General features: G+C 48.8%; 1 protein-coding gene across 1 annotated transcript in view; it reads right to left on the reverse strand.

Moving 5' to 3' along the window:
- The window catches only part of Slc12a8 (solute carrier family 12 member 8), a 130,924-nt gene that overhangs the window by 77,760 nt on the left and 28,764 nt on the right, over positions 1 to 24,400 (reverse strand). The window contains 1 exon segment of the mRNA XM_052158005.1: positions 494 to 607. Coding sequence (XP_052013965.1) covers positions 494 to 607 — 114 coding nt within the window.

A 24,400-nucleotide genomic window follows, 5' to 3' on the forward strand; every position in this document is an offset into this window, starting at 1 on the left:
TGTTCCCCTCAGTAGTGCAGGTGCTTTGAATTTCTCCACAGCCCTCCGACACTTGTGTGAAAGTCTCCGGTAGCTTCTCCTTTTCCCACCCTTTGTATATGTGGGGGAAGGGTAACAAGAAAGGACCTGACACATGTAGGAGGTAGAGGCTAGGAGGCAGCTAACTCCAGACCAGCCACGGAGATGTTTCTAGTCTGTGCCCTGGGAACAGCATTCCCTGTCTTGAGCATTTCCCATGGACCACCTGTCATATGTTAGCTTCTTTGTCCCTTGGCCAGGGACCCACATGTGAGGCAAGAGTTCTACAGTCTCCTTCAGAAGTTATGAACAAGTAAAACCATTGTTAAAAGAATGGCTTTGTAGTCGGAGCTAAAGCCATTACCAAAGTCAGCTTCAGCCCCCCAGAGCACACAAGGGCCAACTGGGGTGTTGAACTCAGGAAGGAGCATTTACACCCCTAAGGCAAGGGTGAGAAAGAACCCAGAGTACCTACCTGTAGCTGCAGGGAAGAACACCCCAAACACAGTGAAGAATGACTCCCCAGGGCTGTACTCTGGCAGAATGTTGCTCCGTAGCAGTTCTGGGGAGTATCCAATAAAGCCGTGTTCTGTAATGACACAAAGGACCCCAACGGAGCAAAGTGCCCAAGGGGACAGCATTATTTATAGCACGATTTCTTTCTTTTTTGAGATAATGACACACTCTGTAGCCCAGGCTGACCTGGAACTTATTGTATAGTCTGGACTGGCCTCAAATTTACTGTGATTCTCCTGCCTCAGCCTCCTGAGTTGCTGGGATTATAGGCATACATCACCAAGTGCAGGTATATAATATGGAACTTTTTAAGGCAGTGTGTTTGTTTGTGTGTGTGTGTGTGTGAGTGTGTGTGTACATGCCAGATGGTGAGAGAAAGAGAGAGAGAGAGAGAGAGAGAGAGAGAGAGAGAGAGAGACTTGGAAGTCTGACTTTTGTGTGCCTGTATCTATGGCTGTACAGGAAACCACGTGGAGAACAGTGGTTAGCTCCGGGGAGGGAGGACTTGTCATCTTTGTTTTATAGATTTCAGAACAGCTACAGGGTCTTTTCTGTGAGGGCCTATTTTTTTATATGATTGCTTTCCATAAAAACAAATTGATTTTGCAAATAACTTCCCTGCTTGAAAACCTCCATAGATCCTTGGGAGCTAAAGAATAAAAAAGCCAGAACTCCTTAAGGTGAATATCAAAACTCCCCACATCCTGGCAGCAGTCTGCTGTGACCCCTTCACTCTCTGTCCCCGCCCCCACCCCACTCCCCAGAGCACACTAAACGCCCATCCTAGGCCCTCTCTGGGGTCCTGTTCCCTGCCCCATCACCCCTCTCTCTGAGTCATCAATATTGTGCTCAATTTTTTCTTTTATTCTCCCCTTCCCCCAGGACCTTGTGCCGCTACTCAGTCTATCATACATCTCTAGCCCTGGTTTTATTTTTAATTTTGAGACAGGATCACTCTAAGTTGCTCAGGCTGGCCCTGATCTATTCTGTAGCCCGGGCTGGTCTGAAACTGTCAGTCCTGTTGTCTCAGCCACTCAAGCGGCCAGCATCACAGGCTGGCACCACCAGGCCTGACCTGTATTCATTCTTGAAGCTCAGACACAAGCTCCCTTCATCTGTCCTGATCAGGACTGAGTCTCCCCCTCATTGCTCTTGCTAGTTTATGCTCTGCCTGTTTTATGGGCCCTGAGAGATGGCTTGGTAGTTAAGAGCAATAGCTACTCTTCCAAAGGACCTGAGTTTAATTCCTAGTACCCACGAGGTGTTCCAGCACCCCCATGGCAGCTCACAGCTGTTTGTAACTCCAGTCCCAGGGATCCAATGTCCTCTTCTGACCTCCATGGGCACTGTAAGATGTACTCCACAGATAACCATTCAGGCAAAACCAGTATACACACATGCACACACACACACACACACACACACACACACACAAGCAAGAAATTTTGAAGAAAGACTAGCCACTTTAGGTCTCTATGGAACCATATTAATTTTTGCTTGTTTTATCTTGTAGTACCCAACCTATTGATATTACAAGCCAGGACAGCCATTTGCCAACAAAGCTATGTCCCCAGCCTCCACCACAGTCCTTGTTTTTAAAGTGCTTATTTTAATTTTATTTATGTGGATACATGAGTGTGCTCACACAGAGTGTAAACGAGGGAGCATAGGATCCCCTGAATCTAGAGCTATAGGTAGTAGTGATCCACCAGATGTGGGTGCCAGGGACCAAACTCAGATCCTCTGTGACACCAGGTACTCACTCCTAATCACCGCCATCTCTCCAGCCCTCACCCATTGTTCTTGATGTGATGAGACATCCACTCCGGCACACCTCACTCTACCTGGCCCACAATAGGTAGGTTGCAAATAGACCTCACAGCAAAATGAATCCTCTCCTAGGTCTCATGGGTACATCTTCTCAGACCTGCCATACTCATTCGCAAGCTACTTGATTATAAAAACATCTGAGATCTGAATTCTTCTAAGTATTTTAACTATGTTTGTATATTGGGGCTGGAGAGGTGGCTCGGCGGTTAAGAGCACTGACTGCTCTTCCAGAGGTCCCGAGTTCAAGTCCCAGCAACCACATGGTGGCTCACAACCATCATGGGATCTGACACCCTCTTCTGGTATGTCTGAAGACAGGGACAGTGTTCTCACATACATGAAGTGAACAAATAATCTTTTTAAAAATATGTTTGTATATCAACGTAGACAATGTCTCCCAAGTGTCTTCAAAAAGAGGTCACTTTGGACAGCATATGCAAATAGACTAGCAGGCCTTGGAACTCTGAGACACAAGTAAAACATTCTTAGCTCAGGGACACCCTGAATACTCAGCTTTGGCTTCAGTCTTGTCCCCTAGAACTAACTAGCTTGTGTCTATGAACTGCATTCACCCCGCCCCTCACCACCACAGTGCCCCTGAGTTTGAGGACAGAGACCACCGCAACTGCTGGCCTGGTCCACCCCCACCCACCATCTACCGAGACCTCCCCTCCACCAAGGGACCTCCCTTGGCTCTGATGGGTCCCAGGAGACTATGCGCTTCCTCAGCTTCCAGGAGTCATAACTTCACAGGAAAAATATTCTTCAAGAAAATTATGAAGCTCCGAGAGCCGGGGGGGGGGGAGGGCGCGCTTTGGGAGTCCAGCCCGCACTTTCAAATCATCTTCAATTGCTCTGCTTTCTCTTGGCTGAATATAGACTTTGTTCTGGCGTATTAAATCCCAAGCACCGGCTTTCTGAATGGCTTGGCCTCCTTGCAGCTGGTCCTCCCCTCTTCAACAAAAAGCAATAACAAGCTAAGTTAACTTTAGCTTACCCTCTGGCTGACCCCACAGACTAGTCTTCCTGAGGAGAAAACCAGTGCAGCCTCCCTTGGAGCTCAGCTCAGCCAGGCCAGGATGACGCACATCTAGCCAGGGCTGTGCACCCGGGCAGGCCAGCCCACAGCACATAATCACCTCATCCCACACGGTTCCTCTCCACAGCCTCCAACGAAGTCTTAGAACTTGGAGGGTTTTGGTCCCCTGTCCCGAGGGCTTTGCCTGGTCAGCCTGCAGGCTCATAGGTGTTTTAGTCCCTTAGAGATTGCTTAGTGGGGTCGACTGAAGCTTTCTCTACCTCTTCCCCTCACATCTGAGAGGACTGGGCAAGGCAGAGGCCTCGAGGCTGCCTCTCTCAGGGCCAATGAGAAAGGCAGCTCTGACACGCCCATAAACACATGCTCACGGTGGCTTAGAAGCAAGCACCAATTCACAACTCCCCAGCAGAGACACTGACACACCCACAGGCATCCATTACACCCAAGCACACACATACACTGACACACAAACACACACTCTACACACTCATACCTATACACAATGATATTTCACAAGTGCACATCCACACTAACCCACTCACAAATACACTTCTCTGTGCACAGGAGCATACGTGGGCACATTCATACTGACACACTCACACCCACACACTCACGAACACATTCACTAGCACACAATCCTGTACCCTGACTCTCTGCCCTGGGATAAGTCTCATTCTTAGCCTTTCTCGGAGAGATAATCTTAACCATGAAAAGAACCTGTTGACAAAGATAATTAATGCTTTCTTGCAATCATGTAAATTTAGGGAAAGATCTAAGACTCTAACTATGGAGAACTGAGATATTTGAGGTGTCAGTGAAGACATTTGAAGCTGGACCTGGAGGCACAGACATGTAACCTCAGCCACTCAGGAGGCTGAGAATTTTGACTGACAGGAGGAGAATGGGGCCGAGGTATAGTTCAGAGTTCTACTCTTACCCAGCATGCATGAGGACCAGTATCACACACAGCAAACTTAGTAGCGAAGAAAACTGGCACTCCATAACACATCTGATACCTAGCATGCTAATTAAAAAATAAAAGCTTCCAATGTTATAAATACTAAAAGTAAACTTACACATGTAAGAAATAACTACACCAGGCCTGGTAGAACATGCTTCTGAGTGTGAGACCAGCCTGGTCTATAGAGTGAATTCCAGGACAGCCAGAGCTACACAGAGAAATCCTGCCTCAAAAAAACAAAATATTAACTGTGGCTGTCCATATAAATAATTTGGCAATTCTCATTCTCTCTGTCTCTTCCTCCTGCCTCCTTGAGACAGATCTCTCTCTCCCTCCATCTGTCCTCCTCCCTCCTTGACATCTGTCTCTCACTCCATCTGTCTCTCCTCCCTGCTTGAGATCTATCTTTCTGTCTCTCCTCTCTCCCTGAGATCTCTCTCTCTCTCCCTCCATCTGTCCTCCCTCCTTGAGATCTCTCTATCTCTCCCTTCATCTGTCTCTCCTCCCTACTTGAGATCTCTCTCTCCATCTGCCTCTCCTCCCTCCCTGAGATTTCTTCATCTCTCCCTCTGTCTGTCCTCCCTCCCTCCTTAAAATCTATCTGTTTCTCCCTCCGTGCTTCCCTCTCTTTCTTCATCTGTCTCTCCCTCCCAGGATAGATTTGATTATGTGGCTTGGGTTGGTCTGGAATTCCTGACTGACTGGCTCCACCCCTACCCCACCCCCAGTGCTCAGGTCCCTACATCCACCATTAGACCCAGCAAGTCTCCTTCAAAAACTTTCTATAAAATTCCCACAGTTAAAAAAAAAAAGGCAATCTACTTATGAAAAATATTGTGTATCTTTTAGGAAAATGAATGATCCCATGTGAAGGCCGAGTATCTGCAGGGACATCTCAAATATACCATTTCTGTCTTTTATTTCTCCCCATGTATATTTCTCCTGCTTCCCAGAATGATTGGAGTGGTTTATGAGAAAGTCATACGCAAGAGAACAAATAGCATTTAAGTAGGGGGTGGGGGAGTTTCACCCAAGATGCAGCCAGAAGGGTTCAATAAGGCTTTGAAGTGAAATCTGCAGGTGTGTCCTTGAGACTAGATTTGGAGCCTAAGGAGATAATCTATGATTGTTTTGACTGAGCACACACACACACACACACACACACACACACACACACACGTCTCCCAAGCCTGTTGACTCTTGCCCATTCTGATTCCCCCTTCTCCCCTCAGGATTGCAAGTCTGGGACAGCTCATACTGAGGCTTGCCACTCTGCCCCCCCCACAGAGTGGTCCTCTTCAGTTCCAGAAACGAGTGTCTCCCTCAGGCTTCATCTGGGAAAGGCAGAAAGACCTGCCCTGTTGGGATGCCAGGTCTGTCTGCATTCAAGGTTCCCCATGCACTCTGTTTGGGGATTCTGTTTTGCAGGACTAGAATACAAGACAAGTGCCCTAGCCTTGAGCTACAATCTCCCAACCAAAGCTTGCTTCCTGCAGCCTGAATGGCAACTGCTTGCTGCAAAAACTGGGACCTGTCAGCTGCCATCTCCAAGCCCTAAGGGCCTGGGATGCTGAGAGCCTGCAGCTGCTGCCTGTGAATGCGCCTGGGCTTGACCTGAACATCTGCTTCTGTATCCACTGAGTAAAAATACTCCGGGCCCCTCTGAGCTGTGTACTGTGGACCAAAGAGAGAAAGGGGGAGGGGTGAGAGAACCAAAGCCTCACAGGCCCAGGCAGGAAGAGGCAGAGGGAGGGATGCCTGGGCAGGCCTGTGTGTAGGAAGGCCTAACTTCTCCCCAAATTCCAGTCTCTCCCCTGATGTGGGCCAGTAGACTGTAGTTCTTGGGGGCTTAGTGTTGTCTCCTCAGGGGGCGCTGATGGAAGCTCTCCTCATCCCGTGGTAAATGCCTTTAGCCCTGACAAAGAACCACTGATCTGGGTCTGGGTACCAGTTGCCCAGGCTCACAGACCTACTCACCCGGGTACAATGGCTTCTGGGAAACACTCTGTGGCACCTGTGGTGTACGTGCTCACCCAGCCCACTACACACACAGGCCAAATGAGTACAGGGCGGTTGAGGCCTTGGTGAGGGAGTCCTGTTGTGACTGTGGACCAACTTCGAAAATGAGGTCTCTAAAAATGTTGCTGGTGTTGGTGCTGTGGGCTGTGGGCTGTGGGCTGTGGGCAGAGCTTCCCGCACCACCGGCTTTCTTCTGGGCTCAGGTCCACCACCCTGCAATCAGTAACCGGTGACCAGTGACCAGCGAGCAGCCAAACAAAGCCTTTCCTGGTATAGACAATGAGCGAGTCTGGTCCAACCAGGAATAGAAAGAGTAGAGGAAGGGCTTGGAGAGAGGAAGGGAGGAGGCAGCGCCCACCCCCCACCCCCGACTGAGGGGAGGGTGGGGCCTGAGAGATCACAGGAAGAGTAACTATGCAAGGAAAAGGAAAGGAGAGGCCAAGGTTCTGGGAAAAGCGTAGGCACCAAAACAGCCCTGAAGGGAGGGGCGCCAGGGACACTAGCAAGGGAAGGGAAGGTCACCAGGGTTCAGCACGCTGGGATCCTCAAAGCAGAAGGAAATACAGTACAGTCACAGCCGGAAGTACTACTCAAGCCCCCTGCTGCATGTGGCCGGGCCTAAGCACCCCCCCCCCCAACGCCCTCAGCTGCGGAGCTGGACTGAAATCCAGGAGAGCCCAGTGTCTTCACTCCCTGCCATCCTCTGGGGACAGAGATCCAGGCACATCTGAAAGAGTCTGACAGAGGGGTGAGGAAAGGGAGCATTCAAAGGCCCCATCTTGCAGTGCAGGCCTCCAAGAACCAGATGCTGAGCCACTGCCCAAGTCCAAAAAGGCACCAACGGACAAGGGGCGCTTAGACCAGGGAGCCGGTCAGTCTGGGCATTATCATCTGCTGCTCTGGGAGGCTGATCACACCGAGGCAAGGCCTGGGTGAGGTCCCAGCTGGCTTCCTCTTGCCTGGGCATTGGGTGTGAGGTCTAGTCCAGGCATAAGACTGCCCCGAAGCCCCTGCCCCGCCACTGGGCACCCGCAGATGACAGCCAGCATCAAAGTAGCTACAACCTGTCTCTGACCTGGGCCCCGAATGCTTTTTATCTTCCACGGTTTTAAGTCACCAGTGATTTGTGGCTTTCCTGAGTGAGGATAATGAAAGATAAAAAGAAAGGAGAAGGGACGGGAACTACGGTCTGGCTGACTGGGTCATTTTTAAAATTTGTATTTTTTAAAAAAAATTCCCATACAATACATTTTAATCATATTCTTTCCTCTCTCTTAATTCTTCCCCACACCCAACTTCATGTTCTCTCTCTCACTCTCTCGCTCCCTCTTGCTCTCTCTTACTCTCTCTCTCTCTTTCAATAAAACACAAAAACAAAACAAGGAAACAAACAAAACCACAAAAATCAAAACAGACAAATTAAAGAAAAAAAATCAATAAGACAAAAAATACTACAATAAAACAAAAAGTGTACACACATGCACACACAAACACACACACACATACACACGTACCAAAGCCACAGAGACTGTTTTATGGTGGCCAACAATTTCCAGGCATGAGGCCTACCTACCTGGAGTGTGATATTCTTAGTGACACACCATTGAAGAAAACTGATTTTTTTCTTTCCCAGAAAGTATCAGTCAGTGGTGGTTTTGTACACACCCATGTCTGACCCTGCTACCATGCTCAAGAATCTGAGACTACCTAGGTCATGGTCCCTAGCAAAAACATACTGCTATTATTCTGCTAAAGAAACCTAGCAATAACATGACATCTCGCTATATCCACAGATCAGAGCATCGCTCCACCTTGTCAGAGAAGCCTCTTCCTACAGTAGATGAGGGCTAACGACAAGGAGACCTACAACTGGACACCGTCCAGAGAGTGAGAGGCTCAGGACACTGTGTCCTAAATGGGATATCTTTATCAAATGCCCCCGTCCAAGGTTCTGAGATCTAGGAGGAAGAGGATGTGGGCAGACTGTAAGCGCCAGAGGTGGTGGCGACTCCAGAGAAACACCATTTTCAGACCCAACAGGATGCACACGTAAACTCACAGAGACCGAGCCTCTTTAACCAAGAAGGACACTAGCGTGCAGAGCGGAAGCACAACGTTTAGAAGACACAGGAGTCCAACGAAGAGAAACCCCAGATACTGCCAAGTCCACAGATGATGGATCCTCCCGCTCAGCACAGTTAGAGGCGACCAATGAAAGTGTTCTGAAACGGAACTAAAGGCAAACATGGCGGAGCTTGCCTGCCACCTCACACTGAGGCAGGTGCTTGAAGAGTCTGAGGCTGGCTTCAGAGCAAGAGATGGCCTCCAAAAACCCTAAAAAGAATAGTACACACCCAGTGTGTACAGGTCCTGGCCTGCAGAGAAGGAAGAGGAGATACGGGTTTGGAAGAGGCCCCAGGGAATTCTGGGCAGGGAGCAGGGAGCAGCCCTCAACCTGCACTCTGGCCTCAGCCCTGGTAACTTTGGTCTTTCAAGGAGGGGTTGTGGAGAGGAGTGAATGAGAAGTCTCCAGGTCTGAGACTCCACCCAGAGAAAAAACATCAAGAGAGGGCTGGACATTCAGCAGGGGCCAGAAGGGAAATGTGAAATGGGGCTGGACCCACAGGGTCCACCCAGATTGCCCAGGGAAAGCAGCCTGGAGCCTCCTCTGTCCCTGGGGAAGGCCTCCACCCAGAGCGGGACAGGCTGCCAGGAAGCAGTAACCCCCACCACACACACACACACATACACACACACACACACACACACACACAGGCATCCAAGGCGATGAAGGTCCAGAGAGAGGAGGGGCGGATGCTCTGCTTTGATAGGGGAGTGACTGAGTGTCCAGCAACTGGACCTGCTACCTCTCCACTCTGAAGAGCTGCCTGGTTCCCTCCACCAAGCCTTCTTCCTTGCGGAAGGGAAGGTGAGCATTTCCTATTGCAAGATGGTTTCTAACAGTCAAGTTGCCTTCTGGGACTAATGGCCTCTGTTTTAATAAGTACTTGGGACTGGAGAGACAGCTTAGCAGGTAAGAGGATTGATGGCTCCTCTTCTACAGAACCAGAGTTCAATTCCCAACACCTACAGGACAGCTCACACTCATCAGTAACTCCAGTTCTAGGGGACCCCCCCCCCCAACTGTCTTCTGGCCTCTACAGGCACCAGGCACCTGCCTGGTACTATACATACAAACAGAACACCTACATGTATAATTTTTTTTAAATTTTGTACTTATGTGTATGTTGGGAGTGCTCAGGTGCCTGTGGAGGTCAGAAGGATCCCAAGGGGCTGAGGTAGCAGATGGCTCATGGGTGAGGGGAACCTGAACTCTGGTAGTCAACAAATGCTCTTAACCCTGACTCACTTCTCCAGCCCCAACATAAAATAAAAATTTTAGCTAGGGGTGTGAGGGTGTGGGGATGCTGGACAGGGGGCGGGGTGAGGAGGTGGGCGGGGTGAGGAGGTGGGGGGTGGGGGAAGGGGGGAGATGCATGCCTTTAATCCCAGTGCTCTGGAGGCAGAGACGGGTGGATCTCTGAGGTCAAGGTCAGCCGGGTCTGCAGAATATGTTCTCGGACAGATGACAGACAGGGCTACACAGAAACCCCCTCTATGTGTGTGTGTGGGGGGGGGGAAGGGCAGGAGAAGGGGATGACATGACTCGGAATAGACATGACATACAACAATAATAATAAATAAATAATTTAAAAATTGTTTTTAATGTACTGAGCCTTCCCCTACCAGTGGTCTTGGAGTCAGTAAGCTGAAATGAGAAAAGATTTCACCCAGAGAGGCTGACCAAAAAGGGAACGTTAAATGCCAGGAACAGGGACCAAGTCCGACTTAGGCTCTGAGAAGCAAGCATCACCTTAAGGTGAGGAAAACAATGGCTACTAGGGCAGAAAAGCTTGGGCCAGACTCCATGTGGAGTGCTTTCTGAGCTGGACTCTTACGGTCAGCAACCTGGCACATTTTCTCAGAGAGGTAGGAATCACAGAGAGAGGCCGACTCTAACACCGTGCTGCCCCTGCTGGGCCCACAACTATCCAAGGATGCAGAGTCCTGGAAGGGAGCCAGGAGCTCCAGGGTCAACTAGGGCCCTGCTTTGGGGACCAGAGAGGTCCCACCCACTGTGGCCCCAGATCCCCCCCCCCAAGAGGCCTGGCCTGTGTACCTCTCAGCCTGAAGGATCCCCTGAGAAAGGAAAATCTGGCCTCTTATCTCCTGGGATGAAGGAATGCTCTACCCTGCCAGGGCAAGGAACTGTTGGACAGGAAGTCTCCACCCTAGCTGTGGGTTCCTCTCAGCCACCACTAGCTCCTTCTGGCTGTCCCTGCCTCTGGCATGCACTTCCCAAGCTTAAACTTCTGACCTGACCTTCCCAACAGAATTCTAACTCATTTTGTCCCCCCTAAGCCTCCTCCAATTAGCTACCCATTCACACCAGTGGTGCCAGCAGCGGCTAAAAGAGGGCATCAGATCTCCTGGAGCTGCAGCTACCGATCCTCGTGAGTGTTGGAACCGAACCCAGATCCAACAAGAGAGCGGCCAGTGCTTTTACCTCCGCGAGTCATCCCTTGGTCCCACCAACCAAATATGCTTAAAAGTGGGTATGGTGACACATGCCACTGGGGACACAGAGACAAGGGAATAAACCCCTGCCAGCTTGGTGGTCTCGAAAGCATGGTGCTCAACCCCTGAGGAACAGCAACTAAGATTGGCCTTTGCACACACAGAGGCTCGTGGATGGATGGACAGACTGGACAGACAGACAGACACACACACACACACACCATACACAATAGGGATAAAATACTGGACATGCTATGACTTAGGTGGTCTTTAAAAACATCACACCAAGGAAAGGACAGATGCCACCGGAGTCCATCCATGTGAAACAGACAACAAACTCAGAGACAGACACAGCAGAACAGTTTCCCAGGGCTGAGGGACTTGGTGTCTATTTGGGGTGAGGGAACCTTCCGGGAGCCGATGGTAATGACTGCTGTATTAGTGCGGATTGTGACTAGCCCCATCAAATTGCTTACCTAGAAGTGGTTTAAACATCAGCTCACACCTTATATTTTATTACAATAATAATTTTAAAAAAGAACCCATTTCTTTGCATATGCCCCCTCAGAGATCACAGCCCACTGCCTTGATTTAGAGCCAGATCCCGCCTGCTTTACACATATAGAAATGGAGAATAAAAGCACTTCTTGGTTGAGGCCAGTGGGAAATCAGCTATAAAGCAATAACCTCCCAGGCATGGCTCTTCCCCCAACAGGGCTGGCTAGAGCCCAAAGATCAGCACTAGACTCGGTGTGATGCATCTGTCAAGTGCAGATACGGGCAGAACCCTGTGTATTCGTGAGTTTGGGTGGATGCCTGGGCTCCCTTTGCTGACACCTGGGGCCTTGGTGTGTCAGCAGCGGGGGGCGAGAGGCAGGCAAGGAGAGCATCAAGAAGCAGAGGTTTGGGTGTCTTAGTGTTAGGTGTTCCCAGCAGTCACACTCGGCCCACATGTTCCCACTTCCAAGATCTTGGGATCACCAGGACTCAAGGTCTGGGAACAATATTTAACAGTGGTCCCCACAAGCCAGAGCTAGCCTTGGGGTAATATGCTATCAACCTAGGTGGCCCTGTGACAGTGGCAGCATGCTGGCTCTGAAGTTCCAGAATGTTCCCATGTCCTCACAGGCAGAGCTCACTGCTCTAGGCACCCACAGCCTTCAGACGCCAAGAGGTCAAGAGGAAGCAGGCAGGGGTGCGCCTGCCTGCACTGGTTTCCTCTGCAAGCCTTCCTGTGCCTTTGCTGTGAGGGCTCAGGCAGAGGGAGGTGCTGTCTGGGGCATCTCCTAACAGAAGACACCTCAGGGTCCCTCCTCCTTCTGCATCAATTCCTCAGCTCAGGCTGGACGTCATCATCGGGGTGTGGGACCTGGAATCTTTGTTAATGGGGTACAAAGTGTTCTAATGACAACTGGCATAAAGAAACACAGAGGAGTAAGGGTCTCATCCGGATGACTTGGATTAAAGTGTCCAGGTGCCGACCTCATGGCGCAGAGCCTAGACTCAGGAGCAGCAGGACCTGAGCGCTGTTTAGAGCATGTTCAAGGCTCCGCCCCTTCCTCATCCCCAGAACTACAAGGATCTTCATTTTCATCCGGGCCCTAAATCCTGAGACCTGAGAAATGCTGTCTTAGCACACAACCCAGTGACTTCCAGTGGCTTCTTCTTCTAGGATAAGCAGTGACAATAACTCTTCTGAGTACCTGCTTCATGCCAGGGACCACACTGGTCTCATACAGACAGTATCTTACTTATTCTTCAACAGTCCAGCAAGGTAGGCATTACCACCTGTTTTCAGATATGAGGAAAAAGAGGTTGGTAGGATCTGGGCAGCAGGTTGCAGCCAAGCTGGGATTTGTTATGAGAGGCCTAATGCCAAAAGCAGGGCTCAGGACAGTAACTGTGGTGGGACCTTTAACACCAGGCCAGCAACTGCAACCTCTTACTGAGCTCCTGAGGGGCCCAAAACTTCACCCGTGCTCCCCAGGGAGGTGCTCCAGAGACTTCCTAGACCCGACCTGCTGCTGCAGCTGGACTAAGCCTGAAGCAGCCTCAGTATCTTCTCACACTTGTCCACAAGGAGGAACTTGCATGGACGCCTGCAGAATGCATGAGGATCCAGGACTAGTATGGCATGGGAGTTGGAACAGTGAGCAGGCCTGGGGACTGCTTCATTGTGAGTTCAGAAATCTCAGTACTGGACCCCAGAGTGAGGACACAGGGAAGAAAGCAGGGTAAGCACCAGGCCAGTCCCCATATTACTGTATAACTTGCATATTTATGATGACACCCCTAGGAGGAAGCCCTTCCAGCTCCACCTGGCCTGCCTCCACAGGCTCCTGGACCTCCAGCCAACCTTGGATGGGTGCTTTGCCTCAGCGACTCACGGTGACCACCCATTCCCTAACCAAATGTGCAGGACACCAGGCAGGCCTGACAGGCCCACCCACTGTCGTGATGCCTCCACACAGACACAGCCAGTGCTCCCTAAGTGCTCGAGCCTCAGGGTGTCATGACTTGCTCTCCCACCACCACAGTGGAGCACTCTGCAGACTATTCAATGCCACAGGCCACCAACCTCGGCCCCTAGAGTGAGAGGCGCACAAGGCTGGCTGAGTGGGAGCATGGTGGGCCGCAGGCAGAACGGGCTAGCCCATTCCTCAGGACAGCATCCTTCACTTCCTCGGAACTCCCAGTTTCTCAGAGCTCAGTAATGTTAAAGAGCCTCCTAAGCCAGTGATTTCATACACCAGGCATCCGTCCCCAGAATTTTAGCCAGGGAGGCCGGCCAGCGCTGCTGCCTGCCCACAGAGTTGGATCCCACACAAGGGCAGAAACCAACCGGGCAACACTGACTCTCGCTTGCTCCATACCGGATCTGGCTCCACTGCCTCTTCAGCCTGTGGGTCCTTTCTCTGCCCTTCAGTGAGAACAGCAGCAAGATGAAAACAATTCCGTGGACCCATCTTGGTCGTAGGGTGGGGTCTGGGACCAGGGGGCTAACATTCCGGCCAGTCACTCTATCAGAAGCAAACTCAGGACAAGAGCAGGGAGTAAGACTGCATAATCCTCAGAGTACTCAAGGGGCCGCCATTCTGCCCACAGCAAACCTGACAGGAGCCAGATGCAAAAAGCAGGGCCTCCGGGCACCTAAAGCCCTTTCTCCCTCACCAGAGACACAGTAAAAGTCCAACACACCTACTCTTTAAAAACAAGAGTCCCCAACATAAAATGTATTCCAGGAACAAACCGGCTGTACAACTTGCCTCTGGCTGGAGTTATCAAGGAAGATAGAGACGTAGGAGGAACTGAGGGCAAAGAAGAAGAGAGAGAGGGAGAAATAAAAGAAGACACAGCACGTCAGGAGGGAGCGAGGAGAGAGGAAGGTAACTCTGAGAGATGTGGCAATCTGGCTTTGCCGTGGGATCAGTCAGTAGTTCCAAAATCTCCACCCAGACCCTCGTCTTTCTTATCGCTTTCCACTGTTTAATCTTCTAAAAATTCCTGTGTTCTGATCTGTAATCTTTCTCTCTTTAGGGCCAAGGATGCCTCTGGGAATCTGAAGGCAGTTCTGGACTCTCTCCCAGAAAAATATACTTATCCACTTACAGGCTTTCTCGAAATTTCAGGAGCTCTTGGACTCCATACTAGGAGCTAGGATCTCCACTGTCATCGGCAAACTCATAATAGCCCAAATAAAAGCATTTAAGTGAAACTAAATTAGATTAAACTAAGGGTGGGAGAGGTTATATGGTGGTGCATGCATGCTGGAATATCAGTATTCGGGAGGCTGGGGTAGGAGATCTCTACAAGTTCAAAGCTAGTCTGGTCTACAGAGCAAGTTTCAGGACAGTAAGATCTTATCTCTGTTCCCTGCCTTCTGAAAGGAGAGAATGGGAGAGAAATGAGAGAACTAGGCTGGTCTTCTACTTGAAATATAGTCCAAGATGGCCTCAAATTTGAAGCTGTACCTCAGCCTTCCAAGTACTTGGTTTCTGGGTGTGAGCCACCAAGCTTTAGGTGTGGCTTTAGGGAGAACACTGATTGCACTTGAGAGTATTTGGGGCCCAAGCACTTGTCCCTAGGGAAGACCCTACCAGGCGAACTAGAAGCAAGACCCAGGGCCAGTCACGTGCATGGACAGTCATAAGCAGTAAAAAGTACACCTTTGACACAGGCAGTCTATCCACCTGTTTGGACCCTGAATTCACTCTTTACGGGTTCACAGAATTGTTAAATAACAATAGTTCCAAAATCTAACTGTGCTTAAGAGTCACCTGTGTGCTTGGGTAAAATGAAGATTTCAACTCAAATTTTGAGTCTATTCCTGTGAGTCTTCAGGTGATTGTTTGCAGGCAGTCTTCAGACCCAACTAAGATGCACTGTCCTTGCAGAAATGCTGAATAAGCCTTGGGAGGCTGGGCCAGTTAACAGATTCCTGCTGCCCCTGCTGGGGTAGAACGAAGTATGTGTGCAAGGATACCACAAGACTAGCTTCAGCTCCTGCATCTAAAATGTTCCCCTCACAGTGAAAAAGGTGGAAGGCTGCAGGGGCCCTTAAGGCTACACTTCCCAGGTCTGGCTGTACACAATGGCGCAGGCGTGAAAATGGCAGAAGGAACCTGTATGCTCATGGGAAATTTAAAAAACAAACAAAAAAAGTCACCAGGAATATTTCTCATCATCCAAATTTCTAGGTCCCAGGCTCTTAGGGAATACATACAGACACACAGAGAGAGACATGCACTGCACACACAGACAAGCACATACTTGTGTATACAGAAAGACAGACATGTGTGCGCGTGCAAACACACACACACACACACTTGTCTATTGATTCTGACACTAATGCAGGTTTCAGGACTTGCAGAGCTTGGTGGCTCACACCCAGAAACCAAGTACTTGGAAGGCTGAGGTACAGCTTCAAATCTGAGGCCAGCCTGGACTGTATTTCAAGTAGAAGACCAGCCTAGGCTACAAAGTAAGATCTAGCATCAAAAAAGCAGCATGTGGGGGTGGGAACAGCCTTATATTGTTATGGTACCCACATGTATTTGATCAAGATACCAGGTTTATTCTAAGGATGCCTTGAAAAAATTCAAAATGTTCTTGAAATTCTCCCACAAAAATCAGTGGGCATTGCTAGTGTCTCGTCTGTCTGCTGTCTTGTGTGGTGCTAGGGTTGAAAGCCTGACGTGTTCCACCCCTGAGCTTCTGCAGTGTCTTCTTTCTTTTCTCTGAAGAGACTGAGGACTGAGACGGTGAGGGTGAAGACAGTGGCCCCTTAGCTCACTGTCCCTCCCTTGTCCTCAGCGAGTGTCCTGCCACTAGGTTACATTCCCGGCCAAGTCCGACTATCTATAACATTCTGATTCACTGAAGTGTGACTGAATGTTTTGCAATGAACACACTTTGTAATGATAGGGTTTTTTTTCCACCTGAAAATTGTTGAGTGTAGTAAAACCGATGGCGGTCTAGACTTGAGGAAATAAAGTCTATTGCGTCCATTGATCTCTGAGTGTTCTGCGGGGCGGGGACTCTCAATCTCCGTTTCCACGATGTGAAAGCTGCTGTGCAGACAGGTGGTTTCCCCAAGGTCACAGAGTGAGGAAACGGCAGAGCCGGGACAAAGTCTGGGTCCCATGGCTTCCTCCCTGATGCGTGTGGGCAGATTTGCTCATAGAGTGTGGGGTGTTTGCTCTGTGATGTCACTTCCACTCTGAGTCTCTGTAGCTTCTCTCTTGTTTCGAGTAGGACTTGGGGGTGGGGGATCCACGGTGGGTTTTCTCTGCATGCTGGTGTTGTGGTTCTAACTAGTATCTCCTTGTTACTTTAGCAACTGGGTCACACCCCTCCTCTAACAGCCCTCTGGGCGCACAGTTCTCACTCAGACATCCAGGGATACAGAGCAAATCTGCTGTTTGAATGTTTCCTCCTATTTGCTTTGAGTAGCCTTAATTCCTTGCAGCCAGATCACCTTGGGAAATCTGAGTTTCTAGTAGGGTTAAGATGAGCCAGTGGGGGCCTCACAGGAGAAACAGGTGTGGTGTTGCACATCTGTATCCCAGCCCTCAGGGGACTGAGGTAGAAGCAGCTGCATTTGGAGCCAGGCTGGGCTATAAAGCAAGATCATGTCTCTTTTTCTGTTTTGTCTGTTTGCTTTTAGTTTATCTTTTTGGTGTTTTATTGATTTTGTTTGGTTGTTTGTACAAAGCACGGTCTTTCTATATATAGCTCAGGTTAGCCTTGAATAAGGGATAATTCCCCTGTCTCAGCAGGGATTAAGACTCACCATAACTAGTTCCTTGCTTCACTTTTTTCTTAAAGAAAAAAATTAATTGAAGAATTTCTCACTGAAATAATAAAACTAAATAATGAAGGCTAGCTAGCCAAAGAGAACTAGGAATCTGCATGGGGATTACAAGATGGGACCACTACACCCAGTTTTTTAAAGTGTGGCTTCTGGGGCATGAACACATGTCCCCCAACTTGCAAGGGGAGCTCTTTGAAGCCATCTCCCCAGCCCTGAAAAGGCATTTGCAATACAATACTTCACTAGTTATTTTATAGTTCTGTCAGTAATAGCACAGGAAGACGGCGTCCCCCAGCTAGGGACAAACTGAGTTAGTTGTTCAAGCAGAATGGGGGCCAGGCTCCGGTTATACTCGAGGTAGAGTGCTTAGCATCCGGTCCCGAGCTCATCCCTAGTTCTCAAAGGAAAAAAATTATCTGGCTCCACAGTTTATCCTCAAAATCTGAAATTCAAGACCTGCCCTATCTCAGCTTTGGGAGGCAGAAGCAGGAGGATCAAGAGTTTGGAGCCAGCTGGGCATGGTGGCACATGCCTTTAACTCCAGAACTCACGAGGCAGAAACAGCGGATCTCAGTGAGTTTGACACCAGTATATAGTGAATTTCAGGTGAGCCGGGGCTACAAAAACAAGCCAAACAAGCAAAAAACAAAGCAAAACAAACAGACAAAAAAAAAAAAAAAACCTAAAAACACACAAACAAGAGAAAAAAACAAGGATAGAAAGAACAGAAAATTGGGGCCAGCCTAGCCTACATAATAAGATCCTGCTTTCAACAGTTGATCCCACCTCCACTCCGTATAAGCAGAAAGATGCAATAATCACTGTTTAATCAAATATTTTTAAAATCCAGGCTGCTTGCAATGTGTGACAATGGCCCTGTGAGATTCTTATGTGCCAGGTGATACAGATGTCTGACAGATACCCGAGTGTTCGCTAGAAATAAATTTGAAAACATTAATCATCGGGCAACAGTACACACACATACGCACACTATTCATAGCAAATATTTAAGTGATAGAATTTTTCAGAGACATGGGAAATTTCCCTTCCCATCTCTAGACTCTGGAGGAGACTGCTGTTTGGTGAAGATTTGTGAGACAGACATTATTTTCCCATGCAAAGCATGACCACATACAAGAATAGTGCAGGCTCCCAGACCAGGCAGAAGCCCCAACTGTCTATTTGTGCTGCTGATCTAGCCTGTGACTGTGCTGCAGTCCTGAGACCAGGGAGCCTGCAGGATGCATGACAGGACAAGTTGCCTATGTGTAGGTCTGGAAGCTTGGAAATCTCACCAACAAAGTCCTCTAAGAGTGAGCAGGCATGGCGGAGCTGGCCAGAATTTGCTGGGGAAGAGAAACACTCCAGGTCACGTTCTGACTGTTCTCCCTGCTTCCTTTCTCTACAGTGTCCAAGCGGGGCCGGCCACATGTGCTTGTGACTAGACGGGTTTCTAGTTGGGAATTGCATGTGTGCCTACCCACAAGCAAGTCACCAAACATTCATAGCAGGATCTTGGAACCCTTTAAAAGTTATTATTTTGGATCTTAAACTAACAAGAGAAGAGTTTCATTTAAGGGTTCCAGGTTAAAATAAGCTCTGTCACTGGTGTTTGTAGGTTTATGTACTCCTGAGGGTGGTAAAGTCAGACTGGAAAATAGAACTGAGCATAGGGACACACACCTTTAATTCCAGTACTCAGGAGGGAGGCAGAGGCAGAGGCAGAGGCAGGCAGATCTCTGAGTTCAAGGCCAACCTGATCTCTACAGAGTGAGTTCCAGGACAGCCGAGGCTGTGCTGGGAGACACTGTCTTGAGAAACCAACCAACCTGGGAAATAGGCTGGGGAGGGAGGAGATCGGGAAGCTAAATAGGTATTTAGAAGTCTCTCTCTCTCTCTCTCTCTCTCTCTCTCACACACACACACACACACACACACACACACACACACACACACACACACACGCAAATGGTTTCTAAACTTCTCCTGGCCTCTTCCCTTGCAGCCCCACAGTCCCAGCTGTGACCCACCCAACCTACCTCAGGATGGTCCCTGAGTTTTATCCCACCCCACCCTGCCCATGCTAGGTTTCTAAAGAGCAACTCCCAATTTAACCACTTCCTTACTTAAAAGGAAACCTACTGACCTTCTGCTCAGCTTTTATGATTTTTTTTTGTCCCTTTTATTTTCTAGCCAGAAAGACCCAGAAATTCCCAGAGACTCAACAGGGCGCCTCTGCCGTGCTGCAGGCTGACTGAGACCACTAAATGATTGACTTTAACCTTGAATATAACGCACACTGAGTGAACTCAATCACATTTTCACAGAGAAGAGGCTAGAATGGAACAGCCTTTCTACCTCACATTTTAAATGAAGCCTGTGGGCCAGTGAGGTGTCTCAGGGGGTAAAGGCTTTAGCCACTAAGCCTGCTGACCTCAATCCCTGGATTTACAAGGTGGAAGGAGAGAACCAACTCCCCACAGGTTGACCTCTGACCTCCACATGTGTGCTGTGGTACACACCCACCCACACGCCACCTATATAAATAAATATAAAGCCAATTTAAATACGATAAGCATGCACTGTTCAGAACATAAAATTGTAGTTTATGTTCAGTATTTAATGAGTCCAAACATGAAATAAAACAATGTGGGCCTAGCGAGACTAATTCACTTTATTTCTCTAAGTGGCAGACGCTATGAGGGGAATATGCATTGCTTTGAGGGGAAAAAAAAAAAACTTGTTTCTTTTTTTTCAAGTTGACCAGTTAGTTCTGCCTGGACCGGCTGACTCCTGCCCTGTCTGTACTGTCCCACATGATCAAGGAGCTCTTTGATGTTCTCCATGCTTGGGACCTCTCTTGAGGACAGAGGCCATGAGAGTTTGTTTCTACTTCAGCGTCTTCCTAAGCCTTATGTCTCTCGCCCCTGGACACAGTCTCCAGACAGAGCGGGCCATGCAGAGCCTGGTCCCAAGGAAGTCCACTGGATAAGAGAGCTCCTGTGAGGCCCTGTCCTGCCGATCCCACTTTGGGAGAAAGGGAAGGAAGCCCTCAGTTGAGGCACTAAGGACAGCAGGCATCAGCCACGGCTGTGAGCTGAAAGGCAGACGCTAACCTTTTATGATTTGTGTTTGGTCTCCTCCAGCAGTCCACAGAGAGAAAACGCCCTCCTATTTTTTTCTACACTGTTATCCTGAATGGCATCTAGAAGCCTCTGGAACCGTTTATTTACAGAGTTTTATTAAGATTTCCACAAATGGCCCCAGAATCAGGGCATATTCCATGTGGTGGTGACCATCTTGAATATGAGACTTTGGAGTTTGCCAGAGAACAAAGTGCACTGTCCCGGAAAGAAGAGGCAATATCACCCCCGACACACACACACACACACACACACACACACACACAGAGGGGGGGGGGATACTCTCTCTAAGGCCTATGATATACACATTCAGGAACCCTGAGAAGTCACAGGGCCTACTTAGCTGCCCTGCCTGGTCAAGCAAGGGAAGCCACTATCACAGTGTGATTCTTCATGAGCCAGCAACACCCTCACTTCCTCCTGTCACTCCTCATCCTACACCAGAGCCTAAGCACCACGTATCTAACTTCCTGCTCTTCTGGAATTTTCCATGCACTTTCTCACTCCTGGCTCTTCCTCCACATGGTTCCCTTGCCCTAGGATCACTCTCTGAAGCTCACTGTCAGGTGACACTCTTTCTCGTAGATCAACCTCGTAGCCTCAGCTCGAGGTCACTGCATGGTGCTTCTGGGACATGGAGACTGTCCTTCCTGGTCCTCACCCAGGATGTGACACTGTCCAGTTAGAGAGGTTGGGCCTTATCCTTTATGAATCATAAACATGGAGCATCCGTTGCACTTGCACATAGTGGAACTCAGGCAAACGTTTTGGTCAACTGATCACGTGGAGGAGAAAGAAACAGAGGCGGGCTGTGGAGGGACACTGAAGACAGAGAGAAATGGGACCAAGGAAGGACAAGAAGAAATAAAGGAGCCAGGGAGGAATGTCAGACAAGCCTTAAAATGAACACATCATGACAAATATTTTCAGGAAGAAAAAAATCATTTTCCTATTTAAGCCTCAATATTCATTTCATTTCCTTTTGTAGGGACTGGCTGGGATGTTTTGAGAAAGGGTCTCACAGTATAGCCTAAGCTGATCCTAAACTCTGATCTTCTGCAGGGTCCCTAGGTGCTGGGACTGCAGACACCACTGCCATACTTGGTCCTAGGTTTTCACTACCAAGGAGACACCTCTCTGCCTATTTTCAGGACTAGCTTGTCCTGACTGTAATTGTGAGTATAGTCAATGATTACAGGACGCTCCCTGGACACCATGAGCTTCCCTCTTGACACTATTTCCAAGTACTGTAATCATGAAGTCGAGTTTTTCCCCAGACTAACGCCTGACACTCCACAGCCTACACACACTCCACAGTGTGTGTGACCCGGGTTCTCACACTCATCTTGGAAGTTGTTCACAAAGCCAATTCACACCTTCTGACTGCTGTGACTAAGGACCAGTGCGGAAAGTCACCCCTTCTAAGGTTAGCAAGGATTCATCACTGTTTACTTTGGCACTGTCAGAAACCACACACCAGCAGCCAACCAGGAGAAGACACGCTCATTCTTCTACACTGTTATTCCCAATGACTTCTAGAAGGTTCTGGAACCTTTTATTTATAGTTTTATTTGGGTTTCCACAGATGCCTCACCCCAAATGTGGGCATAGCTTACATGATGGTAACTGTCCTGAACATAAGACTTTGGGGGTCACTAGAAAGAGAACTCACTTTCCAGAAAGTCAAACCAATATGTATCCCCTGCAGTGAAAAAAAGTATTTTTAAAACATGGTCAGTTTGTCATATGAAATTATTAACACAGAATTTCTGAGTCAAGAAAGCAGATTAAAACACATACAAAATTTTGCTTCCTCTCTAAATTGAACTAATATGCAGCACAGAGTGTTTGTTTGTGGGTGGTTTTTCTTAAAAGGTTATATTCCACAAGGTTGGGAAAACAAACCAGCAACAACATTTTGGAAGCTAAAAAGTGGATGTGTGAGAGCTGGTGCTAACTGAAGGGCAAGCCGGCACAGGGGACACTGAGGCCCAGCATAGTCCGCCCAGCACCTGATGAAGGACCTTGCATCTGACAGACTGCGACAGACCCTGGATGAATGTCTGAGAGATAACAGGTCACAATCAAAAAGACCTGGAAAAATATTGCTGTCACCAGGCAATTGGTACAACCCAACAGAACCACAAGTCTGGAGGCTGATCTCTGCGGGAGGCCCTGTTTACTATATAAAGTAGAACTCACACAGGCCCCATAGCAAGGTGTCGTGAGTAAGAGCTAAGGTTGAGTCTCCTCTGTTCTCGAGAATGGTAAAGTGTCTATGGATCACTGTCTCAATTTTCCTATCTACAAAATAGGAATGATCACATGACACACTTACTAGATAATAATTAAGTAAGTAGGTATAAATACATACATACATACATACATACATATATACATACATACATACATACATACGGCCCATGTGGCACTTGATAAAAGATAGCTATTGTCATGCTTACATTTCAGATATGTAATGACCATACAGGAGCCATTTTTCTGAAAGCTTTTTCCATCCAAAGGGCCTGGCTGTGCTCAGTCTTCCTGCAGTGTGTATCAAACACGTTCCCATGCCTTCTAGCTAACTGAAGGGTTTGGATGAAGCCAGAGGCATCTGTGACAATGTGTCTACATCTTTCACAACCAGGACTAAGGCACGAGTCCCTAACAGTCGCAGCTGAGCTTGGTGGTCGGCTGGGGACCAGAACAGCTGCCTTCATCACCAGTCAGCATCATAAGGGGTCCTGGGAAGAGGAGGGAGGAACACACAGGTGTGAACCATTGCTCCCCAAAAACACACAGAGACAAGACGAGGATTTGGGAGAAGTGTGTCCCAATAGCAACAGTGTGACCCAGCAACTGTCCCCCAGCTCCCTGTGGCCAGTTCCTCACTCAAGGTCCTGGTGCTGTGGGTACACGCTGGTGTGCCCTTAGAGCCAAAGACCAGTGCTTCTCTACCTCTTTAACACTGCACCCCTTCAATACAGTTCTTCATGTTGTGGTGACCCCAACCACAAAGTTATTTTTGTTGCTACTTTATAACTGTTCATTTTGCTACTGTTGTGAATCATAATGTAAGTGTCTTAGGTGACCCCTTATGAAAGAGGTCGTGCAACGACTCCTCAAGGGGTCATGACCCACAGGTCGGTGGAGAACCACTGCCATAAAACTCTGCAGAGGCAAAGAGGTCAGTCAGGGGGTGTAGAGTTACTCAGAACACAGCTCCTCACCCAAGTCTAACTCAGGGGCTGGCTCCGGCCAGCTTGTGTTTCCCATCTCCTTGTCTAGGCAGGACCCATAACAATGTTATCACTTTTTAAAACATATGCCCAAACCCGTTCCTATCCCAGACAATTGGCAGGTACCCAGTTAATAGATTATTTCACCAGACAGCTGAATGCATTGGCCATTGGTCAAACATGAGATCACTGCAATCCTATGTGCTATAACTGGATGAGTGTGGATGAAAAACAACCGGCTGTTGGTTAGCAAGTGGTATTTGACATTCCCTTCCCACAATCCGGCATTTGCCTCCCCTGGTGTCTGGTCCCGAGCAAAGGAGCGTCTGTTTAAGTCAGACCAGTTTTGTCCTTTGGCCCCTCAGGTTGACGCTGGACTGCCTATTCATACCATACATCCACAAATCCCCAGCCAGACTCCAGCTGATCTATGGGAGTGTCTGGCCAACATCCCCAGTCCCTGGACTTCCTCTCAGCATCCCCAGATCCCTCGCCTTCCTCTCAGACCTACAGAGTTGGAAAGAGTAAGCCGGGAAACTCCCCATCCCAGTTGTCTAGATTCTGGTTTGATTTACTCACATGTGGATATGGGTAATACAATACATGTGTACTGAAAGGGGAGGGAAGAAGGAACGGAAAAAGGGAGGGAGGAGGGGGAGATATTATTGCTATCCAAGGCTGTGACGGTACACAGATACTGTACTGATCAGGGAGAGGTGGGATGCACAATCTGGTTTCCCAGGG

Source organism: Apodemus sylvaticus, chromosome 15 (assembly GCF_947179515.1).
Source record: "Apodemus sylvaticus chromosome 15, mApoSyl1.1, whole genome shotgun sequence".
NCBI lineage: Eukaryota > Metazoa > Chordata > Mammalia > Rodentia > Muridae > Apodemus > Apodemus sylvaticus.